General features: G+C 48.9%; 1 protein-coding gene across 1 annotated transcript; it reads right to left on the bottom strand.

Moving 5' to 3' along the window:
- Positions 1 to 643: 643 nt before the first annotated feature.
- On the bottom strand, positions 644 to 8,717 carry LOC139052881 (uncharacterized). The gene is made up of 2 exons (XM_070530026.1): positions 8,525 to 8,717; positions 644 to 3,084 (listed from the first exon to the last, which is right to left on the bottom strand). The coding sequence occupies exons 1-2, from the start codon at positions 8,678 to 8,680 to the stop codon at positions 1,195 to 1,197; spliced, it is 2,046 nt and encodes a 681-aa protein (XP_070386127.1). The 5' UTR covers positions 8,681 to 8,717; the 3' UTR covers positions 644 to 1,194.
- Between the last annotated feature and the right edge of the window lie 484 nt (positions 8,718 to 9,201).

Raw genomic sequence — 9,201 nt, forward strand, 5'->3', positions numbered from 1 at the left:
ACAGTCTGAGGTAAATAAATATAGGGTTAGTGTGGGAGTGATAGGAACATTTACGATTATTCTCACTGCTTTATCCTGCAATCTGTGGAAGTTTAAGTTTGCGATGGTAGTCATGGTAACCTCACTACTGCACGCCGTTCCCGTTTACAGACTACTTTATTTCGTGGACAGGGGAAGCTATACAAACCATGTGCCGACTACAAACGGAACTTATTTAGTTTCTTATTTACCACAATTTTACCTTTAAAAAGTTATTCACTGTCATAACAACGTCAGTTAAAAATTATATTATGGGATTCTACGTGCCAAAACCACTTTGATTATGAGGCACGCCGTAGTGGAGGACTCCAGAAATTTCGACCACCTGGGGTTCTTTAACGTGCGCCTAAATCTAAGTACATGGGTGTATTCGCATTTCGCCCCCATCGAAATGCGGCCGCCGTGCCCGGGATTCGATCCCGCAACCTCGTGCTCAGCAGCCTAACACCATAGCCACTGAGCAATCATGGCGGGTAACTACTTTAGTTGGTAGTCAGCACACGGCATGTGTTACTTCACCTGTCCATGTCAATAAGTGGGTCTGTAAAAGAGTTAATGGTACCAACTGGCCCAAATTAGCAATCCTAATAAGGTTTGATTTTGAACATCTTTATATAGAAGTTGTAACACGCGCATTTTCACGGCCTGTGCGACTGCTTTAAGCCTAAACGCAATATTACTAGCGAGTTCACATTTGTACGACGCCTTTATATGCTTTATAATTGTTTATCGACTTACAACGCATTTTTAATTGTTGCGTGGCATATCAGACGCGTACAGCCTTCAATACTGTTACGTAGACAACACCAGTGCGCCAACTTTCAAAAGCACGAATCAGCGTTACGACGTTATTACTGCGAAATGTCGCACCTTGCTCACCTACATCACACTTGAGGTACGTCGTCAGTAGGGGCACGAAACAGTTGACAAAATCGCGTCGCATTATCACACGTGGAACATTCCTCTATAGTACATGTGTGCTACTTCTAAGAGGAAGTAAACTTTTTAGTTTCAAAAACTATACCTTAGGAGTCTTTTAGTCGCTTTACGAATCTTACTCGTACATATTTTACGCGTTTTTTTTTTCTAGTTTTACAAAACGGAAACGTAGCGCTAGCGACATAAACATGAGGACAGCAGCACGCGGTCAGGTGCCTAGCGACCGAAGTCGATAAACATATGCGCAGTCCTCGATTTTCTCCCTCGCGGAGGGCTACACCCGAAAGCTGTGCGGTACGCCCGCAGTTTCATGACGGGAGCGTCGCACATGCGACGTGCCGTTCCCGCTGCATCCTCTGCGTCGCAGACGGCATAGCACGAAGCCATGAAAAACAGTCGGTCTACTGCGGCACTGTTGGTGAATGTGTCCACGTGACCGCCAAGAGCATCGCGAAGGGCGCGCAGAGCCATTGACACGGCCAGCTGTTCGGCCGCTTTCGCCGAGGCGTTAGGCGAAACGAGACCGAGGAGAGCCCGCGCTATTAGCCTTCCGGCTCCCCCGTAGTTCAGCACGGGATGCAGCTGGGAGTGGAAGAACGGGTAAGAGAAGACGAGTGGCTCCACCGTCAGGTTCCGCTCCTCGTGCCACAAGTCACCTTGCACGCAGTCTATTCTGAGGATGTCGTAGAGTCCCGAAGCTGTCAGCTCGCGCCTCGCCTCTTTGAACGCCACCCATTCGGCGAAGAACGAGTTCTGCGGGGCTGGAAGGTCGCCCAGCTCCACCGACGCGTCCGCAGGGCTGCCGATGCTGGTTGGCGAAGCCTTCCCGGGAAGAATCAAGGCCAGTGGTTCGCGAGTCGAGTGTCCTTCAACGTGCGGGGCCGTAAGCAGACTGAACCAAGCGAGTCCCGTCATCCGCTCCACCTCGCGCAGACACCGGTTCGTCATCCTGGCCGGCATTAAACGAAGTGGGCGGTCACCGACGGTGGAGTTGCTGCCGTCGACCATCCAGCCAATCTTCGTGAATGTCCGATAGGCGATGTGTTGTGCCACATCATTTGGCCTCCGACTCCCAAATTCCAGCAGGCTGTTCAAAGTGTGGAGGACCCTCGTGCTCTCAACGCGGACAAGTGTCTTTTCCGAGATGTTCACTGCTGGAGGCACGGCCGCACGGAGCGCATTGAGCCACGCCTTAGCAGAAACTGCCGGCGTCAACGTTTCTGCCATCGTCTCGAGGTGCAAGTCTAGCGGCCCTCTTTCGGGGATCATCTCGGCGTTCTTGAGGAGAGTGCTGACAAGCGCGTCCATCGACCCCTTCTGCGTCACGTCCGCGGCTACTTCTTTATCCAGCAGACCTAACACTCTGATGGCCCCCTCGACGCCCGCTCTGTATTTCTTGGTTTTTCCGGTCCTTCTGAAAACATCTGCCCATTTTCGCAGGCTCTTGCTACGGCTAATGAAAACTGTGGCCAACTCGTTTTCGTACGAATCAATGCGCAATTGGAACCACACGTGGATGTCCCAGTTTGCAGACAGGTCTACCAGTGTACGTAGCACTGCGTGAGGGCTGCTACGCCACTTATGATGCAGAACGCCGCGCTTCGTCAGGAACGCACGCAGTTCGCTCGGATCGCGTTTGGCCCGCAAGCAGGAACTGACCAGGCCAGCCACCCTGTCGGAGACGGTGTCCGGTCTGACCGAAGGCGTGACCGAGTTCGTGGCGAGGACGTTGTTCAGTGCCTCCTTGAGCAGTCTTGCTTCGACCATCTCTCGCACGGACGGGACGGCGGCTCCTCGTCGCCAGCGGCCGCACACGAAGTCGTACAAGCTGCGGCAAGGATCGCGGGACGTGTCCAGCGACGCCTGGACCTCCCAGCCGTACTTCTGGCAGGCGTGGCTGTCGCACACTGCGCGCAACGTCGACAGCAGGTCGTAATGGCCGCGCACCAGGCTGCGACGTGCGGCGACCGTCTCGTTGGCCAGAGTCATCAACTTGATCAACATGGCGGCGCCCAAGAGGATGGCCAGAAATGTGGCCGCCTTGGGAGCATCCCGCAACAGCGTGATGCTGTGGTTCACCACCCGGTCACGCAGCCTTTCACCGGGCTGCACATAATGAGTTTCCTGCGGTTACGGGGGGGGGGGGGGGGGAGGGGGGGCAAAACTTACGGCGATACGAACAACGAACGCGAGCACATTGCAACTAACTTTTGAAAGTAATCGGTTGCATTCGACATTGGCACTAAATTGGCTAGGAGATGGAATTCGCAGCGCGCGCGCGCGCGCGTGTGTGTGTGTGTGTGTGTGTGTGTGTGTGTGTGTGTGTGTGCGTGTGTGCGTGTGTGCGTGTGCGTGTGTGTGTGTGTGTGCGTGTGCGTGTGCGTGTGCGTGTCTGCGTGTGCGTGTGTGCGTGTGCGTGTGTGTGTGTGTGTGTGTGTGTGTGTGTGTGTGTGTGTGTGTGTGTGTGTGTGTGTGTGTGTGTGTGTTACCATCGTTACCTCTAGGGCAATGACAGCGTAAAGTTTCCTTGCACTAGACTGCTCAGCAGAATTCTGCTACACCGATTTGCACATTTTCAAGTTAGAAAAAAATGGGGTATTCCTTGAGACATCACTTACAGAGAGGCTGACACGTTTAGAAACCCCTCGCGCACTTTCACGCCCCCTACAAAGAACGTTCTGTGCGTATTAGGTCATACAGGTCAAAATTTGCCGGAATTACTTCACGCAATTTGAACATAGCTTCGCCAAGCCTTCAATTGAATTACTAGAGAAATCGCTCTTCTCAATTCAGAATCGCATAATTCCCACTTTAGAAAGGGATAAAAATTTCTAGCAATATCGGTGCTCATTCTGTTCGCAATAGCAAAGGGCAGCGCATATCCAGCTTCAGGCGTCATCTGCGAACACAGAAATCTCTGCCTCTATGTTGTCACGTTGCAGTGGCGGTGAAAAACACAGTAGCAAACAACTGTGAATCACGACTCTAACCCTTTGTTGTGGGAATCTGTGCCCATAAAACACGTTACACTAAAACCATAACGATAGCGGCGGGCCCAGTCGGCGATCGTCGAACATCTGACCTGTGGGTCAAGCGCGTTGGTTTTTCCACACGACGCGTCAAAGGTTCCAAGGCACGACTGCACGATTCACTGGTGTCCGCGTGCCTCTCAGAGAGTACTCCACAATTCGTGTCTCACGTACAATCTGATTATACAAGGTGCGGTGAGAACATACGCAACTGATAGAGTCAACGATAACGTTCGAGTAAGTTCCATATCAATCACGCCCGTCTTGCGCCAAGCGATACCTTCAGTTTGCTAGCGGGCGAAGTGCAGTCCTCGAGAAAAGGACAACTAAGTGCATGTTTCAAGGCATGGCAATGTTGCCTCTTCGTAGAAAACTCGCTACATTTTGCTGTTTAACTGCGAACGCTTGCGAAGAATGTCCGCACTAGCCCACTGGAAAAAAAAATCGATTCCTTGCCTTGCTGAATTACGGGCGCAGTTGAGCTTCAGAACTCCGTTGCTTTTACTCTTGGGGGTTTTCACTTTAGCTCATATTTTAACTTGCCATATGTAGAATGGAACAGTGACATTTTTATTCATAAGCAAGTGCCATGCGTTGAAACCTGTTCTGAAGATTTTAGTTAGCCTTATGTTTCTTACTCCAGCATCCTGGACTCTTAGGAGACTCTTTGAACGGCTTCAACATTCTCAGTATGTTGAGATACCAATACCGCTTGTGATTTTATTCTGCCTGAACTTTTGCACCAGGGAGAACGACCTTTTACAGCTTTATTCAGCAACCCTTCACCCTCTATCTCCGAAGTTCGAATTGCAAACTGAATCGACTCGCCTTCATCTTCTACGTGTCTGCCCTCACTTCAGTGATCGCCGTGTTTGCTGGAAAAAATTGACACGCACGCATTGTTAATCCTTTTTCAGGTGACCCCTCTTCAACCTGCTAACAACTGCTAAGGTCCAAATCCGCGTACACTTGCCAGCGCGCAAAAGTTAGAATTCGGCGCGCGCGAATTCACCCGCCTCGCGAGCAGTGACGTTTTGAACTTACAAGCGCGCGCCCACTTGCTTCAGTTGTTTCACTGTATTCATTGAGGTAGACAATGCTTCGTATTTTAACGCAATAGCCTGAAGGGCTGCGTGTCGCAGAAACTCCAGTGTCGGCATACTCGGAAGTTTCAGAATGACAACCCACAAACAAACCTCCTGGAACAAAACACCGACAGCTCACGCATTTTCTGTTAAATCTTCTCAGACATAAGTACTGAAAGTGCGAAACAGTAACAGAAACGTGAAAATGACGTATTTTGACGTAATTTTTTTTCATGCAGCTTTGCACAGCCTCCCGGATTAGCCCATGCAAGAGGCCGCGTTTCTACCAGAAAGCTCACCTTCGTGCATAGCGTTCACCGCCAGCGTTTCCTGGTAAACATTACGGTTACATACGCTGCAAGTGCATGGAAGCGTGAGAAGCAGTCAGGGACCTCTGAATACTATCGCGTTCGAAGGCGAAGCCTAATCGTGCAACAAAGCTTCTTTTTGTTTTGTTTTTTTCTCAGGCAGGCAGAGCACATCTGGAGGAGGCATGTGTACTCGCGCCGCACTTCGACGCGTGTTATCTGTCTCGCACTGTCTGCGCACCCGTATAGGCTTGCGGGCGCGAGCTTACGCCTGCCGGCAAGCGTATGTTTAGTTTGGCCTATAACTTTATCAGTTAGTGCAGAGCGCGCCGGCATATATGTCAGAAAACTCTCAATTGCTCACGCCGAGATTAGTGTGATCAGATTGTATGCGCGACGCGACAGTGCTGTGCATTCTGAGAGGCACGTCAGCACCAGCCATTTGTACGTTGTAATCTCTGACGAGTCGCGTATAATATAGCTGACGTGCTTGAGTCGCCTAACGAATCTTAAGATCGATCGCCGACTGTATACTCATCTTATCTTTGTGCTTTGAGTGTCCCTCGTTTTTCGGGGCACAAGTGCGCTCGCTGAGGAGTTAGTTTCGTAAATCCGAGTTCTCGCTGCTGTCTGCTTTCTCGCCGTCGCGACAACGCGACCATATCCTCGCAGAGTCCGTAAACCCGTTTTACCACAGAGCTGCGATTGCAAATCATACACAAAGTGAAGTTGCTAACTCGTTTCTAGGCAATCTCCAACATTCGTACCGGAATAAAACGCGCAGAAGCCTAACGAATAAGCAACGGTCGCCTGGAGCTCGGTATCCGAAAGCCTTGCAAGCTTTGGCTGCAGAAAACTTCTTGAAGAAATCTCAGACGGGATGACTTGAACTAGGGAACAGCGCGAAAGACGAGGGCGAAGAAGAAGCACTCGGTCAAACGTAGCGCTGTTCCCCAGTTCAAGATGTTCAACCGACTAGCCGACACGTTCGCTTTATTTACTCGTACAGAAATTAACACTAGCGATAGTGAGAATGCGTGCCATAAAAGACAATTATTTCGATAGTATTTGCAACGAATGGCACATTGTCTCAATATTTCTAGGTCAGTGAGCGCAAAAGCTTTTTCTGTATTTTTTTTCTGCAACAGATAGACTAAGGAAGGGGTGTCACTTGACGGACCCATATACCGCAATATTGTGCTTACCTGGTCGTGCAAGCATCGCAATCAGTTCCTTGAATGTGAGCAATCGGCTGTCTAATATCTCCCATTACCTTCTGTGAAAGCAAACGTACGAGACAAAGCGATGACTGTTTTATTAAAAACTAGGGTAGCCTATTCTGAATGTAAAGAAGTACCACGACGATCAAACCTGTGTAAAATATCACTAGTACTTTGTTTAAATAATGCGTATTTCTAGCTAGACAGAAAGCTAAACTAGTAATTCTGTGAAATAATAAAAACCGAAGCTATTACAAGTAAAAAATGCATGAGAGTGCAACGTCTGTCAATTTATCTGATAAAGACATGAGGAACAGCGTGATGCTTTGAACAGGAGGGGTGCGAATGCACAAAAAATATGCATATCATGTCCACATTTCCAGTGAAATAACTTTTGAAGTTATAATTATAGGCGCACCATATTGGCACAAGCTCCCTCTTTGTCTTCTTGACTGCTCACGTTAAAGTGTTCTCTAGGTACACTTACCGCATGTATGCGAGCGCTTAAATCCGGAGACCACCTAGCAGCTTGACGTCGAGGCGTTCTTGAAAGCCCACAATTTTCAGCTCCGGATCGACCAACTTCCTGACACCATTTTTCTAAATATAGGTGTTTACGTGTTTATGATAGGTGTTTACAAAAACACCTATCAGGCCTTGTAGTGCAGCGATTACTACAGGCGAATGAACATCTACCCTCTAATATCAAAGCTAGACCGTATATTAACGCGTACAGCTGCGTCGTATACGAGATTTCTTCTCACGACGATCGCATCTTAATTCTGGAGTTTTTTACCCGTTTCGCTATTTGGCAGAGATGCGCCTTAAATTTTGAGTAACGGTACTAATACTATTTAATAACAGCCATTTTCCTTCACATCAAGAGTACCGTTCTTATAGCTAGTGTAGCAGTTTAAAAAGCAGTGCGACTTCCTAGCCGTTGTTTTCACGCACAACATGTATAGCGCTACAACCTGCTGGTTAGGGAAAGTCACGTTAATGACTGCACAAAATTGTTTCAGAATTGTCACGTATATCTCTTCAAGACTGACTTCAACATTTAGTAAAAAAAGATCGATTCTTTTTAGAAGAGAAAATAAGGCAATAGTTTTTCCTTTTGAATGTCGCCCGCATAATGCAGCACCCGTATTTCAGTGTCAAGTCATAGATTTAAAAGTATTGTCTCATGTTTTTCCGGTTCCTCTGTAGAGAATACTAATGAAAACTCGCTAAGTTCACTCTTTAGTATATTTCTCATGCAATGCAATACTTCGTCGACAGAATATTAGAGTAGGCGCTTTCCAAATCCGTGTCGGCGGCATCGTCAAAGTGGAGCCGTCACTCGTCTTTTGTTCTTGCCCGTTTTCTGGCTTAGCAACTGTTCTCGCGCGGTAGAAGGGATATTTTCGGGTGCTCATTTAGACAAGACGAAGCGCGAGAAGCACAAGGTCAGCGCAAGTCAGGCACTAATGATCTGCATTACATATACAGCATTTCTGTCACATAAAAGTTAGTTTCACACAAAAGTTAGTGAAAGTCTCTCTTTGGACATTTCGTGAACAGGTGCAGCGCTATTGCGGAACTGGGTCGTTGCACACAACTGGTCGACTCGGTTGTGATCCTCTGCTGCAGACCAACTAACAAATAGTCCTGGTAGTAAGGAGCGTGGCTAGGATCACCGGCGAAATGCGATTATGGCACAATAATTTGAATAGAATCGTTGTATTCTCCCTGCCCAGTTAGCTTTCTTTAATCGCAAACACATTGGGGTCAAAGCATCCGATAGGCTTTTCACATTGCATCTTCAAACTCGCACAAGAGGAATGTGCGCGAATATATTCAGACCCTATTGAAATGGTGGGCACTACAGGGCTCGCACGAGAACGGCAAGTGACGCAGCTGACCTGCTCGTTTCTCGCAGCGTCATCGTGCTCTTGATCGAGGCGGGCCAGGTTGCGCCAGGAGGCGACGACGGCCACCTGCGGTGCTTCCGGCTGGCGGTCGCCGTCACCCCGGCCTCGGTCGGAGCCCGGACGAACAGGAACCTCAACCGTCGACATCGCGCGGCGCTGCACGAATCCCACCTTCGACCTCTTCGTCTTCGCGCAGCGGCAAGCACTCACCAGTTTTCATTACACTTCTAAGTGGCAGTCCTACAGTCCCACGCCCCACTATTCAAATCTAGTTTCGCTTTACTTCTAAGCATATGGAAAACCGCCTGCTTCTTGGCCAATCCTCCCATAGTTCTTATGCGCCACAGTTTAGGATACAATACAAGACAATTTTTTTGATTGAATAACTTTGGTCTTCTGCACAAGTGACACATACCCGCCGTGGGCTTTCGGCCAAGAACTGGGCGGTTGTTGATTTACTTTGACAAACCGGTAACACACCTTGTGCTTAATGCTAGTTCCCGGACCACGACACCGGGCAGCGGGAATTACTTAAAAGTGATAAGTGAAAGTGTTCATGATGCTCTCAGCAATTTATATTCTTCAAATCAGCCGTGTTGGCATAGTGCTCATATCGTTGCGCGGTTGAGCTCCACGGTGCGGGATCAAATCCCGGCCGCGGCTGCCTC

Source organism: Dermacentor albipictus, unplaced genomic scaffold, assembly GCF_038994185.2.
Source record: "Dermacentor albipictus isolate Rhodes 1998 colony unplaced genomic scaffold, USDA_Dalb.pri_finalv2 scaffold_42, whole genome shotgun sequence".
Taxonomy (NCBI): domain Eukaryota; kingdom Metazoa; phylum Arthropoda; class Arachnida; order Ixodida; family Ixodidae; genus Dermacentor; species Dermacentor albipictus.

Excerpts from the sequence above, each read along its gene's own strand:
- LOC139052881 (XM_070530026.1), bottom strand. The coding sequence starts at position 8,680 with ATGTCGACGGTTGAGGTTCCTGTTCGTCCGGGCTCCGACCGAGGCCGG. Across the intron at positions 3,085-8,524 it reads ACGCTGCGAGAAACGAGCAG|CCCGGTGAAAGGCTGCGTGA; the intron begins GTCAGCTGCGTC and ends CATTATGTGCAG.